Source organism: Panulirus ornatus, chromosome 8, assembly GCF_036320965.1.
Source record: "Panulirus ornatus isolate Po-2019 chromosome 8, ASM3632096v1, whole genome shotgun sequence".
Taxonomy (NCBI): Eukaryota; Metazoa; Arthropoda; class Malacostraca; order Decapoda; family Palinuridae; genus Panulirus; species Panulirus ornatus.
The window spans coordinates 36,171,523-36,188,665 of record NC_092231.1 but is presented as its reverse complement, the minus strand read 5'-3'; the positions used below and the strand labels follow the sequence as shown (position 1 = coordinate 36,188,665).

The window sequence follows — 17,143 nt, the reverse complement described above, 5'->3', positions numbered from 1 at the left end:
TATAAATAGCAGGTCATACGATTCCATATTCTTTTTGTTCCATTACTCACGGCACTATATAACGTATTTCCACTGAAAATGCATAATTTATTATGAAATGGAATATACTGAAATACTGTATTTGGCTTAAATCACACAACGGATGGCAATAATGAATAGAAATAATCTACGGTAGTGTATCGTAGGCGCATGCGCAGAACGATTTGAAAATCAGTCCTCTGTGAGACCTTGCGAAAGGGGGACAACAATCTCTTCCCTTGGAATTCGCCACAACTTTTCACTGGAACCCCTGACCTCACACCAGGACCGTGGCAACTTCAGATATAGAAGATGACTTTGAACCCGCAGTATCAGCAGATCGGGGAGACCTTCGCCAAGCAGTACTATGCGATATTTGATGGCGAGAGGGAGGGAAGGGAAAAGCTGGTCAACTTTTATCACGTGAGTGTCGTGTGAGGGAAATTATCTAGGTGTCACTAAACGTCTCCATGTGTTAAATCTTGGAAATTAGTCCGTGGAGCAGCCTCCTCTGGAGAGATTATGGAGGAAACACCTCCACCCGTAAACGTGTTTGGGTATTTTTGGACGGCAAAGTCTTGGAAACATGATATCCAAGTTAGGTTTACCTGTTTTGTAACTTGGGGTCTTCCATTTAGCCTTGTTTTTTTGGTAGGAATTGTCATCGGCTCGGGTTTATGGAAGACGTCAGAAGCAAAGGGGATGGATGAGAATGAATCTTTGCCTTTGGTGTACGTCTAAATGTAGAAAAGATACTCTTATCTCTACTCGGGAAACGAGGTGTGGGTAAGATTATGTATCTTAGGTTCTGTTCATATTTCTCTCGAGTTAATGATATTTTACCCCCACGTATCCCCCTAAGCTTCATAACCCTCACCTCTGTCCGCTTAATACCGTAAGTAGATATGAGCCCACGTATGCAGCATCACTCTTGATTGTGATAACATAATTATTAAACAACCATTTCTAAACCACTAATTAATATTCCAGAGCTAAAAGGTGACATTTCTAAACTGCTTGCTGGAGAATGTTTATTGTTGATGGAAGGAGAATACCTTTATCTTTGCTTTTGATAAATGGAATACTACCAAATCTCACATTTAAATAGTACTATTGAAGTACACTAATAATGTACACAGTGGGGAAATTCTATCTGCAATGATGTCGAACAATAAGGTTAGAAAAGATCACAGTTTCTGGAACTTTTTGGAGCTGAGAATATACTGGAATTTTGAATACCTGTAAAATTTTAGTAAAGGCCTTCGACACTATTACCTTTAGAATATTTCAGTCTTGGTTTAGTTTTCATTGAACACAATAACAGATGCAGAGCATGATTTGTGGTATTATATGGTAAAAGTCTAATTTGTCTCGGCATCAAAACTAACTTTGGAAAGTAGCTTATAATTGAAGTGCTTCGTATAGTTTGCTGTTATCAGAGATACTTGTGGAGGATTGATTTTTCATGTTTTGTAAACAGTATTAGATAATGCAATGAAAGTGTATGAGGGAAACTAAAGGATTAATCAGAGTAAATGCAGATGATACACGGCCAGCAACTTAACAGCATCTGTGAAAACCAAACCTCTCCTCCCATTCATTTAGGATTTGCTATAATGTTCAGTATTCATTGGAAATATTTGGATCTCCCAAAAACCGAAATGCATCTTGAATATGTAGATATGAAGAAATACAAGTAGAATGCAGAGGAGTCGGGGAAATGCCCATGTAATCATATAGGTTACACCATCTACTATCCTAAGTGTTATCAGTTAATGCAGTATTTTCCTTTTCTTTGTATATTTTGAGAGTACTGTATTGTGTGGTCCTCCTGAATGCATGTTACAATACCATTTTGGATAGTCTGACTGCAATTACCATGTGTTGCAATGGTAAAGTGTACTGTTGTGACTAGTTCTCTTAGGTATCAGGAAAGCAATATGCGTGAATTGGGCATGATGTTTAAGTTGTGACCCCAGTTGAATCTTAATGAAGATTGTATTGCATGTATTGCATCATGGGAATGTAGATCATGAAAGAAAATATGAAGATTGTATTGGATGTATTGCATCATTGGAATGTAGATCATGAGAGAAAATCCTGAGTATGAAATATTGATAAACTTATAAACAGGTGTTGTTGGTCAAATGGGTCTCCTTCACTGTTGCATGTGTATTTTGCTAACCTTTCTGCAATCCTCTTCTATTTTGGTTAATCTTGCTTCAACAGATGACACAGCGTGTATGCTTGTAATCTCATGCTGGAAGTGACTTTAGTTCTTTTATATTTCTACCTCTACTTTTACGTTAAATAACCTTATATTTTGTCTGATGTATGTAATCACATCTTGATAGTATTATTTGATGAAATATACTGCTCAAAATTTTGCTTTGTAATTTAGTGTATATGAAAACTACACTAGCCATTTTAAATGATTACTTTTTACTGAATATCAAGATTGGGTAATATTAGTGAGGGTTATGTATATCGGGGAAAATTTAAGAAGAGGTATTACAGAGGTAAAAAGTCAAAAGGTTTTGTTTTGCAGTTGTTATTGTATTCTCCAAACAGTACTATACACTAGCATTACAGAACAAAATCACTTGATGCTTAGATCTCAGAACAATATGGTACTGAGCTGAATTTTTACCTGAATAATAGTGATAACCACATTAGTATTGTTTCATGGGCCTCTGTGGTGTAGTGGTTTGTGGTACTAACCATCAGCATGGGTCAGCTTGGGGTTGGACTTGAATGGGTTTGTATGAGGGCATGGCATAATGGCCTGCACCCATCTCAGGTGTTCATCCTTCCCTCAGAGCTCTGACTGGTTGATGAATGGGCACCTGGTTAATGATGGTGTGTGTGTGTGCACATATATGTGGAGTTAATTACATCTAAGGTTAAGAGACGGTAACACGAGTGTGCGTTGTTTCCCCTGACATCCCAAAAGTATTTACACCTGTGAAGTCAACTTTTGAGATGAATTAGATATGCATTTATCCAGTAGATAACTTGAAAGTCAGGCATAGCATTGAAGATTTAGAACTACTATGAATCTCTCTCTCTCTCTCTCTCTCTCTCTCTCTCTCTCTCTCTCTCTCTCTCTCTCTCTCTCTTGTATATGTTGGAGGCTCCTGACATTTACAAAAGTGCACATCAAGGCTAGGCCTTAATAGAGATATAAAGAGAACTCTTGATTAAAAGGTTTCCCTTGAATTGCCACTGGCCACACAGTAAACATGTGATGCAACAGCTTGCTGGGTATTGCATGATCTAGCAAGTGGTGGGGGCACACAAGCAGGCAGCTTTTAGGAGCAAAATGTTGCCTATAGAAGAGGGAGAGTGAACCATCATTGCAGTGTTTGGCAAATGGATCAGGTTTTGAACTTATCTTCAGAGAGTTGAGAAGTCAGACCAATTTCAACTCGACTCTGTCAGGTAAAGATGTAGAGTTAGAGCTTCCTCATATGTGAAAGCAGTACAAGGGTGGATCAATCCTTTGTATGAACAGGGCATCTATTTTGAAGAAGAGAAATTTTGACATCTGAACAGGAGTCCTAGTTTCTTAGCGGGAGCCTTTGCTGTTTCTGTAATGTGAGGTTTCCAAGATAGTGTGTATGCTGCAATAATACTAAGTATTTTCATTGAGGCAAGAGGTGGAATTATAGATCACTTAAAGGAGAGAGGAAAGTTGTAAGGTGGAATATGCTTTTGCAATGTTCAGTATTTTTATTAAAACATAAAATATGGTTAATTATTGAGCTAAGGGTAATAACTTAGTGGAATATTATTCACAATGTTTTGCCGCTTTAGTTTACTTTAGCATGCAAAAAACTTACAATTGGTTTCTGTTTTTTGTATTGTGACGATAATAATTTGATAGTTGGGAATTTAAGTATCTGGGAGCTATCTTGGGTAAGTGTGGTGATATGGAAGGAGAGATAAATGAAGAGAGCAGTACAGGGTAGAAGAGTCATTGGATCCCATAATAGAATAATGAAGGGTATAGGTGTAAGTATGGAAGTGAAGAGAGGATTAAGGGACAGTATAGTCCTCACAACCCTGACCGATGCAGCCGATACATGGATGTGGAATGAGGGACAGGGATCAAGAATTCAGGATGTGGAAATGAGCAATTTGAGAAGAGCATGTGGTGTGACTAGATGGAATGAAGAAAGAAATGAAAGGATGTATGAGATATGTGGTATGGCAAAGAATGCAAAAGGAATGAATTGTGGAGTGGTAGAATGGGTGAAACATAATACTTTGAGGTGGTTTGGGCGTGTGGAAAGAATGCAAGATTGGGAGTTTATAAGGAGAGTGTATGATAGTACAATTAAAGGGGTTGGTGTGAGTGTAAGACCACCTGGGAGAGAAACAGAAGAAGAATGCTGGGAATGGTGTATGTGAGGGAGGCATGTAAGGACAAGGATAAGTGGAGACTCTTTTGCCATGGCCACCCCTTGTTGGGAGTTCCTGAGTGTTATGGGGGTCAGAGATAGCCATGAATCTCTAGGAAAATATGGGGATGAGTTAACATATAGTTTGTGAAGCCTTTCTGGAAATCAGTAGAATATATGGCATCACCTAAGTTTACTTACCAGATGCAATTTAATTTAATTTTCAGTGTTATAATTGAAACATGTTTATACTATTGTATTATGCTGTCATCTGCCACATTATGGTTTCCAGCAGCAGACCTCATCAACAATGATATGTATTCAATATGATTCCAGTATAATTCTGGGAGTATTGAAAAATGTGTGGAAGGCGAGAACGTTATCTCAGAGAGTAAAAATGGGTATGTTTGAAGGAATAGTGGCTCCAATAATGTTATATGGTTGCATGGCATGGGCTATAGATAGGGTTGTGTGGAGGAGGGTGGATGTGTTGGAAATGAAATGTTTGAGGACAATATGTGGTGTGAGGTGGTTTGATCGAGTAAGTAATGATGAAAGGGTAAGAGAAATGTGTAGTAATAAAAAGAGTGTGGTTGAGAGAGCAGAAGAGGGTGTATTGAAATGGTTTGGTCACATGGAGAGAATGAGTGAGGAAAGATTGTCAAAGAGGATATATGACATATGTCAGAGGTGGAGGGAACAAGAAGTGGGAGTGAAAAAGATTTTGAGCTATTGGGGCCTGAACATACAGGAGGGTGAAAGGCTTGCAAGGAATAGAGTGAATTGGAACGATGCGGTATACCGGGGTTGACATGCTGTCAATGGATTGAACCAGGGCATGTGAAGTGTGTGGGGTAAACCATGGAAAGTTGTGTGGGGCTTGGATGTGGAAAGGGAGCTGTGGTTTGGTGCATTACACATGACAGCTAGTGACTGAGTGCTGAGTGTGAACGAATGTGGCCTTCGTTATCTTTTCCTAGCGCTACCTCGCGCACGCGGGGGGGATGTTTGCTGTTTTTCGTGTGGCGGGCTGGCAACGGGAATGGATGAAGGCAGCAAGTATGAATTTGTGCATTTGTATATATGGTTATGTCTGTGTATGTATATGTGTGTATACGTTGAAATGTGTAGGTTTGTATATGTTCGTGTGTTGGCGTTTATGTATACATGTGTGTTCCTATGAGTCCACAGGAAAAATGAAACATGATAAGTTCCCTAATGCACTTTTGTGTAATAATCACACCATCAGGGGAGACACAAGAGAGAAATATGTCACTTGATATACATCGAAGAGATGAAGCAAGGATGCCATTTGGTAAACATGCGATTGTCCAAGACAGACAACGACCTTTCATAAACTTATTTTACAAATTTTATCAACAATAAAGTTATCTAATTTGTATAGACCATCACTAATGTTAAGATTATAATTCTTTGTGTATTCAGTAATAGAAGATTCAATGATGTTTCTCTTGGTAATAGAGTTAGAGTTAATAACTGAGATGGCATTACTCCATTCAGTACAATGATCATAGTTTTTGACATGATTAGACAAGGCATTTGATTCTTGTCCCATTCTTATGCTATATTTATGTTGCTCAAATCTAACAGAAAGATCCTTACCAGTCTGCCCAACATAAAACTTATCAATTTCTACATAGCACTTTATAGATGCACCCAAGAGAATTTTCTGGTGAATTCCTGATTAAGATATTCTTTATAGTATTATTGTTGCTGAAGGCAACATTTACATTAAAGGATTTAAGCAACATTTTTTTTTTTTTTTTTATACTTTGTCGCTGTCTCCCGCGTTTGCGAGGTAGCGCAAGGAAACAGACGAAAGAAATGGCCCAACCCCCCCCCCCCCCCCATACACATGTATATACATACATCCACACACGCAAATATACATACCTACACAGCTTTCCATGGTTTACCCCAGACGCTTCACATGCCTTGATTCAATCCACTGACAGCACGTCAACCCCGGTATACCACATCGCTCCAATTCACTCTATTCCTTGCCCTCCTTTCACCCTCCTGCATGTTCAGGCCCCGATCACACAAAATCTTTTTCACTCCATCTTTCCACCTCCAATTTGGTCTCCCTCTTCTCCTTGCTCCCTCCACCTCCGACACATATATCCTCTTGGTCAATCTTTCCTCACTCATCCTCTCCATGTGCCCAAACCACTTCAAAACACCCTCTTCTGCTCTCTCAACCACGCTCTTTTTATTTCCACACATCTCTCTTACCCTTACGTTACTCACTCGATCAAACCACCTCACACCACACATTGTCCTCAAACATCTCATTTCCAGCACATCCATCCTCCTGCGCACAACTCTATCCATAGCCCACGCCTCGCAACCATACAACATTGTTGGAACATGGGAAGTAAAATAAAATTATCATTAAAAGGGAGAACTAAAAGGTTCTTGGTATCAGTGGGAGGTTTGGGCTCAACTCTATAAAATGATATCTTTGCTAACTTAAGGGATTTATCAATGAAAGATCTAGGATACTTTAACTTAGATCCAATAGAATATATCTTCTCAAACTCATCATCAATAAACTCTGGACTGCAAATATGTGTATGTGGGTGGGTTGGGCCATTCGTTCGTCTGTTTCCTTGTGCTATCTCGCTAATGTGGGAGACAGCGACTAAGTATAATAGAATAAAAATCATTCCATCAACAATGATACATTTTCAATGTAATTCTTACTGGCGTGGGACGTTAGGTTGCCTTTGATAAGTTAATTTTTACAGTTTTTTAATCAACTTTTATCGTTAACTACATTATTTTCTTGATCATAGTCCTTCCCACAATCACTTGTTTTCATAAGATAAAACAGATATACTGCAAGTCATGCACTGCTTAATCACTTAGTTTGACTGTATGGATATGAGTTTTGTCCATTTCCAAAAAGAAATAGATTGGTGGGGCTAAGCTGATGCTGTACCCTTTTTTATGAGGTCTGCTGTGGTTACACCTCTTTTTTGATGTTTTTTGAAAAATAAGTGATTGTTATGATCTCATGTTTATATGCAGTTGCCAGGAGGTGTGTGCACTACGTGGTAATGCGTTTAAAAATGTCTTGTGAACCTTCTTCATGATGTGCTTAGCACACAAACATGTGGTAGGAACAGCTGTAAATAACATTAATGTTGGTATTATATTGATGATGTTGGCATTGATAATATCAACTGCACAGGAAAGTCAGAAAAGGTTGTCTACAGGTGCTCTTGATTTCTAGGGAAGGTTTTCAGAGGTGCTCTTTATTTGTAATGAGGTTTTCGCGGGTTCTTCATTTCTAGAAGTGTGACACATGCTTTTACATTAACCCAGCCTTTTTCTTGATTCTTATAGCACTCCCCTTTGTCAACTTATTTACTGTAGTTGTATAAAAAGAAGTAATTATACTTCCTGAGCACAAAACCACTTTTGATGTGTAAGTGTTAGGATTAGGAGTCCATTGATTTGAAACCCTGGTATTGGCACATTCAACTTGTGTATGTGTGAGCTGCTCACTTGAGTGTGAAATAAATATCCATATGAAATAAGAAAATGTGTACAGTATAGTATGTCAAGAGGTTTGCTTACATTGATGAAACATTTCAAATGGTGTAGTGGTGTGAACTACACAACCACTGGCATCAGCCAGTGTGTGAGTAGTGTTTACAGTCACCGCACTAGTTTTTTTCGCAGTGTATTAAGTCTTGCTTAGTTACCATATGCAGAATGGTCTCCCATGCTTGGCATAGCAAACCTGGCTTTTATGTTAATAGGTACCATGAAATGCTGATTTAAAGGTATATCACTGAAACTGATACATGAGACCCGTAAATATACTCTGTAGGTCTTTGTACTGTGTGCCAAGTTTTCACACACTTCCTTTGATGAGTATATCTCGTCACTAGCATTTTACTGTGTCATGGGTAATTATTTGGACTTCATAATCCCAGCTTTTGAAGTACCTTGTGTTTTGAAGTAGTTTTAGAAAATTCAACATTTAGTGTGATAAATGTTTATGACTGAAAGATGTATAACAGTAGCAGAAGGTAATGAAAAATAGTTAGTTTTGGTTGTATAGATTGACTAGTTATTATTCTCTTTAGAGATAATTGATTTTGCAGTGCAGTGTAGTAAGTATAGCCACATCTGCAGTTGAAATGCATATCTGAGGTGTGTCTAATTTTATATAACTAATGAGATTTATTGTGGTATATCATTGAAGATGGGGGGTGCACTGTTTCCTGTGTGGTGGGGTAGCGACAGGAATGGATGAAGGCAAGCAGGTATGAATATATACATGTGTTTATAGGTATATGTCTGTGTATGTATATACGTGCGTGTGTGGGCATTTATATATGTTATATGGTTGTGAGGCATGGGCGATAGGTAGGGTTATGCAGAGGAGGGATGGATGTTTTGGAAATGAGATGTTTGAGGATGATATGTGGTGTGAGGTGATTTGATTAAGTAATGAAAGGGTAAGAGAGATATGTGGTAATAAAAAGAGTGTGATTGAGAGAGGAGAAGAGGGTGTATTGAAATTGTTTGACCACATGGAGAGAATGAGTGGGGAAAGATTGACAAAGATCTATGTGTCAGAGGTGGAGGGAACAAGAAGTGGGAGACCAAATTGGAGGTGGAGGATGGAGTGAAAAAGATTTTGAGCGATTGGGGCTTGAACATAAAGGAGGGTGAAAGGAGTGCTTGGAATAGTGAATTAGAACGATGTGGTATACCGGGGTCAACATGCTGTCAGTGGATTGAACCAGGGCATGTGAAGCATCTGGAGTAAACCATGGAAAGTTTTGTGGGGCCTGGATGTGGAAAGGGAGCTGTGGTTTCGGTGCTTTATACATGACAGCTAGAGACTGAGTGTGAACAAATGTGGTCTTTGTTGTCTTTTCCTGGCGCTTACCTCACGTGCATGTGGGGGGGAGGGGGTTGTCATTTCATGTGTGGTGGGGTGGTGGTAGGAATGGATAAAGGCAGTATGTATGAGTATGTACATGTGTATATATGTATAGGTATGTATATGTGCATGTGTGGGCAATTATGTATATACATGTATATGTGGGTGGGTTGGGCCATTCTTTCGTCTGTTTCCTTGAGCTACCTCGCTGATGCGGGAGACAGTGTCAGAGTATAATGATATAATGATAATAATGGGCTGACACGGAAATAGGGGAGAAAGAATACTTCCCACGCATATCTCACGTGTCGTAGAAGGCGACTAAAGGGTACGGGAGCAGGGGGCTAGAAACCCTCCCCTCCTTTTATTTTAACTTACTGAAGGGGGAAACAGAAGAAGTAGTCACGCAGGGAGTGCTCATCCTCCTCGAAGGCTCAGATTAGGGTGTCTAAATGTGTGTGGATGTAACCAAGATGAGAAAAAGGAGAGATAGGTAGTACGTTTAAGGAAAGGAACCTGGATGTTTTGGCTCTGAGTGAAACGAAGATCAAGGATAAAGGAGAAGAGTGGTTTGGGAATGTCTTGGGAGTAAAGTCAGGGGTTGGTGAGAGAACGAGTGCAAGGGAAGGAGTAGCATTACTCCTGAAACAGGAGTGATGGGAGTATGTGATAGTGTAAGAAAGTAAACTCTAGATTGATATGGGTAAAACTGAAAGTGGATGGAGAGAGATGGGTGATTATTGGTGCATATGCACCTGGGCATGAGAAGAAAGATCATGAGAGGCAAGTGTTTTGGGAGCAGCTGAGTGAGTGTGTTAGTAGTTTTGATGCACGAGACCGGGTTATAGTGATGGGTGATTTGAATGCAAAGGTGAGTAATGTGGCAGTTGAGGGAATAATTGGAGTGTTCAGTGTTGTAAATGGAAATGGTGAAGAGCTTGTAGATTTATGTGCTAAAAAAGGACTGGTGATCGGGAATACCTGGTATAAAAAGAGAGATATACATAAGTATACGTATATCAGTAGGAGAGATGGCCAGAGAGCCAGGTGGCCAGATTATGTGTTAATTGATAGGTGTGCGAAAGAGAGACTTGGATGTTAATGTGCTGAGAGGTGCAACTGGAGGGATGTCTGATCATTATCTTGTGGAGGCAAAAGTGAAGAGATGTAGAGGTTTTCAGAAAATAAGAGAGAATGTTGGGGTGAAGAGAGTGTTGAGAGTAAGTGAGCTTTGGAAGGAGACTTGTGTGAGGAAGTACTAGGGAGACTGAGTACAGAATGGAAAGAGGTGAGAACAAAGGATGCAGGGGGAGTGGGGGAAGAATGGGATGTATTTAGGGAAGCTGTGATGGCTTGCGCAAAAGATGCTTTTGGCATGAGAAGTGTGAGAGGTGGGCAGATTAGAAATGGTAGTGAGTGGTGGGATGAAGAAGTGAGATTATTAGTGAAAGAGAAGAGAGAGGCATTTGGACGATTTTTGCAGGGAAATAATGCAAATGAGTGGGAGATGTATAAAAGAAAGAGGCAAGAGGTCAAGAGAAAGGTGCAAGAGGTGAAAAAGAGGGCAAATGAGAGTTGAGGTGAGAGAGTATCATTAAATTTTAGGGAGAATAAAAAGATGTTTTGGAAGGGGGTAAATAAAGTGCGGAAGACAAGGGAACAAATGGAAACATCAGTGAATGGGGCAAATGGGGAGGTGATAACAAGTAGTGGTGATGTGAGAAGGATATCGAGTGAGTATTTTGAAGGTTTGTTGAATGTGTTTGATGATAAAGTGGCAGATATACGGTGTTTTGGTCAAGGTGGTGTGCGAAAGTGAGAGGGTTAGGGAAAATGAGTTGGTAAACAGAGAAGAGGTAGTAAAAGCTTTGTGGAAGATGAAAGCCGGCAAGGCAGCAGGTTTGGATGGTATTGCAGTGGAATTTATTAAAAAAGCGGGTGACTGTATTGTTGACTGGTTGGTAAGGTTATTTAATGTATGTATGACTCATGGTGAGGTGCCTGAGGAATGGCGGAATTCTTGCATAGTGCCACTGTATAAAGGCAAAGGGGATAAGAGTGAGTGCTCCTATTACAGAGGTATAAGTTTGTTGAGTATTCCTGGTAAATTATATGAGAGGGTAGTGATTGAGAGGGTGAAGGCATGTACAGAGCATCAGATTGGGGAAGAGCAGTGTGGTTTCAGAAGTGGTAGAGGATGTGTGGATCAGGTGTTTGCTTTGAAGAATGTATGTGAGAAATACTTAGAAAAGCAAAGGGATTTGTATGTAGCATTTATGGATCTGGAGAAGGCATATGATAGAGTTGATAGAGATGCTCTGTGGAAGGTATTAAGAATATATGGTTTGGGAGGCAAGTTGTTAGAAGCAGTGAAAAGTTTTTGTCGAGGATGTAAGGCATGTGTACGTGTAGGAAGAGAGGAAAGTGATTGGTTCTCAGTGAATGTGGGTTTGTGGCAGGGGTGTGTGATGGCTCCATGGTTGTTTAATTTGTTTATGGATGGGGTTGTTAGGGAGGTGAATGCAGGAGTTTTGGAAAGAGGGGCAAGTATGCAGTCTGTGGTGGATGAGAGAGCTTGGGAAGTGAGTCAGTTGTTGTTCACTGATGATACAGCGCTGGTGGCTGATTCATGTGAGAAACTGCAGAAGCTGGTGACTGAGTTTGGTAAAGTGTGTGAAAGAAGAAAGTTGAGAGTAAGTGTGAATAAGAGCAAGGTTATTAGATACAGTAGGGTTAAGGGTCTAGTCAATTGGGAGGTAAGTTTGAATGGAGAAAAAGTGGAGGAAGTGAAGTGATTTAGATCCCTGGGAGTGGATTTGGCAGCGGATGGAACCATGGAAGCGGAAGTGGATCATAGGGTGGGGGAGGGGGCGAAAATTCTGGGAGCCTTGAAGAACGTGTGGAAGTTGAGAACATTATATCGGAAAGCAAAAATGGGTATGTTTGAAGGAATAGTGGTTCCAACAATGTTGTATGGTTGCGAGGCGTGGGCTATGGATAGAGTTGTGCGCAGGAGGGTGGATGTGCTGGGAATGAGATGTTTGAGGACAATATGTGGTGTGAGGTGGTTTGATCGAGCAAGTAATGTAAGGGTAAGAGAGATGTGTGGTAATAAAAAGAGTGTGGTTGAGAGAGCAGAAGAGAGCATTTTAAAATGGTTTGGTTAGATGGAGAGAATGAGTGAGGAAAGATAGACCAAGAGGATATATGCGTCAGAGGTGGAGGGAACGAGAAGTGGGAGACGAAATTGGAGGTGGAAAGATGGAGTGAAAAAGATTTTGAGTGATCGGGGCCTGAACATGCAGGAGGGTGAAAGGCGGGCAAGGAATAGAGTGAATTGGATCGATGTGGTATACTGGGGTTGACGTGCTGTCAGTGGATTGAATCAGGGCATGTGAAGCGTCTGGGGTAAACCATTGAAAGTTGTGTGGGGCCTGGATGTGGAAAGGGAGCTGTTGTTTCGGGCATTATTGCATGACAGCTAGAGACTGAACGTGAACGAATGGGGCCTTTGTTGTCTTTTCCTAGCGCTACCTCGCACACATGAGGGGGGAGGGGGATGGTATTCCATGTGTGGCGAGGTGGCGATGGGAATGAATAAAGGCAGACAGTGTGAATTGTGTGCATGGGTATATATGTATGTGTCTGTGTGTGTATATATATGTGTACATTGAGATGTATAGGTATGTATATTTGCGTGTGTGGACGTGTATGTATATACATGTGTATGGGGGTGGGTTGGGCCATTTCTTTCGTCTGTTTCCTTGCGCTACCTCGCAAACGTGGGAGACAGCAACAAAGGAAAATAAAAAAATTATATATATATGTATATATATATATATATATGTGTGTGTGTGTGTGGTGTGTGTATATGAGTGGATGGGCCATTCTTCATCTGTTTCCTGGTTCTTGCCTTGGTGATGCGATTAAGTATGATAAATGATGAATATGATAGATATAATGAAGTTAGTCACAGAGCCACTTTTCAAGGACCAAGGTTAGTGTATTGTAGGTTCAATTAGAAGAAATTGTTGATATTAGGTGAATTGTCTTTGATCATGAAATTCAGTTCATTGGGTTAGGTGATGATACTTCCCCATGCTTAAAGTGAAAGCTGTCTTGGATATTGAGTTTTGTTTTAGTTGTTACTGTTAAACTGAAATATCTATGTAAGAGGTAGAAAATTGAATAAAAGATTTGACATTAATGTTTTAAAGTTCTCCTCTTTTATGCTTGTTATATTTCTTCAGGCGGAGCTCTCGTTAATGTCTTTTGAAGGAGTCCAAGTTCAAGGAGCTGCTCAGATTTTGGACAAGATTAAGGTAAAGTTTTATTGTGTTTGGGAAAGATTCTGTTCCTTGAAGCTTTGTAAGAAGTATGTCATCTTCAGACAGTCAAGCTATAATTTTCTTACAAAGCTTATTTTTAATATCCACAATGATTAAAGATGAGACTATTAACAGTTCTGATGTCTTTTAGCACAGGATAAGGTTAGCTGCAGGTAAGGGTAGGACATGACTGCTTACTTCGCTTCCACTGTCACGGGTAACTAGAGTGTACTTTGGGATTGTTTTCAGCATTGAAAGGAGATTTCTGTTTTTAATGATCTAACCAATATTGAGAGATACCAATTATATCATATACCATTTATATCGTAACTCTTCTAATGCAGTTGCTTCAGACTGAAAATTTATTTCATAAAATGAATGCACTTTCAATGAATATTCTAACAATTGGAAATTGATGCAGGAAGTACTTACAGAGGGGGACAGGCATGCTGCACATAGTCTCAATTTTTTAAAACTATAGCGCAGCTGTTAACTCATTGAGAAGCCTGTTGAATTACCAAACACTGAAATGGTTCTCTTGTAATATATCCATCGTAAACACATTAGGCCTTATGTAAAAATGTTGCTGATAACAGAAGTTAACTTGTTGATCACAGCTTGTTATGTCAACCTCAAAGTACATCAGTATTTGTACCATGTTGACTTAACTTTTGCTTGTAATCTCTAATGTGGAGTTTTATTGAATGCTTTCTGAAAATTTGAATAAGGTGCCTCATCCATGTTACCTTCAGCATACATGATATAACTAGATATTTAACAAGAATCTTGTTAAAGGAGTTGGAAAGTGGGTGCTTGTACAGTATAAGAGTTGAGGATGAATGGAATGAATGACTGAAGATGTTGTTAATGCAGATAGCACACAGAGATTTGATAAGTAGTATGATTGTAGAGAATGTTTCCCTATGCAGTACAGCACAGACAGACAGGCAAATTAGATAAGGAAGATTTTGTAGCAAGCTGTCCATATTTCAAGTTGGTCATCACCCCTAAAGAAGCACAAATTGGTTATAGAGAAAGTCCAGAGGATGGCAACAAAGATGGTACCAGAATTGAGACAGCAAAGTCATAGGGAAAAGCTAAAGGCTTTAGATATGCCCACCTTGGAAGAGAGAAGAATAAGGGTTGATCCGATGACAATGTTCAAGTTCCAAAAATAGGTCTTTGATGTGGACAGAAAATGTTTTTTTGTGAGATGTAAGGATAGAGCAACCAGAGGACGTAACATGAATTTAAGCAAGAAACTTATGAAAAAAGATGTAAAGAAGTATTTTCATAGTATGAGAATGGTGGATGGATGGAATAGGATGAATGAGGACATTGTTGATGCAGTCAGGATAGAAGTATTTTAAGCAGTGTGGTATTAGAGAATATTCAAGTGATTGGGCCCCTTGAGGGCAAAAAAACCACCCCATATAGTACAAATGTGTTTTTGCCATATTTATTACTTTTTGAGATAAATACGGCAGTATGATTTTTCTTAGTAAAATATGCTTTTTGAAATTTTGGTTGTATGGTCATGTATTGTACATGTACTGTGTATGTAATATATGGGAAGTTCATGGGGGTGCACTGTTCATGAACATATGTGGTGTATGTTCTCATTGTACATGCAAGTACTAAGGTAGTGTACAAAATAATAGTCGGACATTGGTCAATTATGACCATTTCGCAGAAATGACTGCACAAATTATTGCACACTCATTTGTACTGTCCAATTGTATCTTTAGCTTGTGTAACCAGGCTAGTCCTACTTGTAGGCCAGGTCCTCCTGAGGCTTCAAAAAGTTGTGCAAAATTGTCTTGTATAGAAGTGGATAAGAAATTACTAGGTCCCTTAAAGATATAACAAAATGCTTTATAGTCAGGACTGAATATGAGTGGACAAACAAACATTAGAACCTGTGTTGACTTAGTTCAAGGATCGAAAATGTTATTGTTGACTATATACTTTGTTAGTTTAAAATTAACAATTGTGGACTATCTATGTAGATAGATAAACAAATGGAGATAACAGCTTGAGCATGGGACATCACAATTTCCTGTGTTGAAAGTGCAGCCTGTATTGCGCATGGTTGAAAGTTTCATTTTGCTAAATTCCTTTTTTTTTTTACTCAAAATTCCTACTTTTTGCCATATTCATTCCTTTTTTTGTTTGACAAGGTTGGCAGCTCTGGTAATTACATGTTGCATGCAGTATATTGTAAAAGAAATGAAACAGATTGGTCATACATGATAGATTGCATGGAAAGCCATGCTGTGACTTCTAACCACTTTTCTCATATGTTTGTCAGTTTTTACACCCAGCCAGCTGCATAGACCTCTCAGGTCTCAGCTGTGAGAAGCAGCCAGCATGGATGGGTTAGCTCATGTTTTGTCTGATTTTCCTTGTTTCATTTGTAGTCATATGGGTAATTATTAATGTTTGCATTACGTTTAGACCTGTTGAAGATAACTGATGAAAATTTTTTATAGTAATTTCTATTTTTTTTACCTCATACTTGATTGCCATTTGCCATGCTGAAAATGTAGCTCCCAGAACAGATGAAAAAAGGCCACATTTGCACACATCCATTCTTAGCTTTCATTTGCAACACACCAAAACCACATCTCCCTATTCACAACCAGGCTCCACATTCCTCTCCATGGTTTACCCCAGCTGCTTCAAATACCCTGGTTCAGTCCATTGGCAGTATGTCGACATCTTCGTGCCTGTTCAAGCCTCATTCAAAATCTTTTTCACTCCAGCCTTCAATCTTCAGTTTGATCTCCCTCTTCTCTTTGTTCCCCACTTTTGACACATCCTGTTTGTTAACCTTTCTGCACTCATTCTTCCAATATTTCCAAACCATTTGAGTGCATCTTCAGCTGTCTTAACCACACTCTCTCACCCTTTTATTGCTTCCTCGATCAAATCACCTCACACCACAAATCTATCTATCTACATCTCTTATGCATGTTCCACCTGGAACTCCCTCATGGGGGTGACCATGGCAATAGAGTCTCCTCGATTAGTGGACCCCAGTGTCACTTAGCCTTTAGTGCCTCACCTTTAACAGGCCACTGGCAGAGAGCAACTCTAGCACAGTGTTTGCGGAGGCTCCTACCTAATGTTCTTATTGACTACAACCATAATGTATCTACCTAATGCTCCTGCATACTACTTCCTAATGTTTCTACCTAATGTTCCTGCTTACTACTACTTCCTAATTTTTCTACCTAATGCTCTTACCTAAATGTTCCTACCTACTACTGCTATCTACTGCTTCTACCATTTCACCAAAAGGCAGGGCTAGTGCATATTGTCCTCAAACATTTCAGTTCAACACTTCTATCCTCCTCCTCAAATCCTTATCTATAGCCCATGCCTTGCATCCTTGAAATATTGTTGGGAATGCTATACTGTTATTCATAACCATTTTTGCCTTTCCAGATAATGATTTCTCTTCC

General features: G+C 39.5%; 1 protein-coding gene across 1 annotated transcript in view; it reads left to right on the top strand.

Moving 5' to 3' along the window:
- The first annotated feature begins 203 nt into the window (after positions 1 to 203).
- Positions 204 to 17,143, top strand: part of Ntf-2 (nuclear transport factor-2) — a 65,701-nt gene continuing 48,761 nt past the window's right edge. The window contains exons 1-2 of the mRNA XM_071664297.1: positions 204 to 441; positions 13,599 to 13,670. Coding sequence (XP_071520398.1) covers positions 331 to 441; positions 13,599 to 13,670 — 183 coding nt within the window. The 5' untranslated portion in view covers positions 204 to 330. The remainder of the gene's footprint in view (positions 442 to 13,598; positions 13,671 to 17,143) is intronic.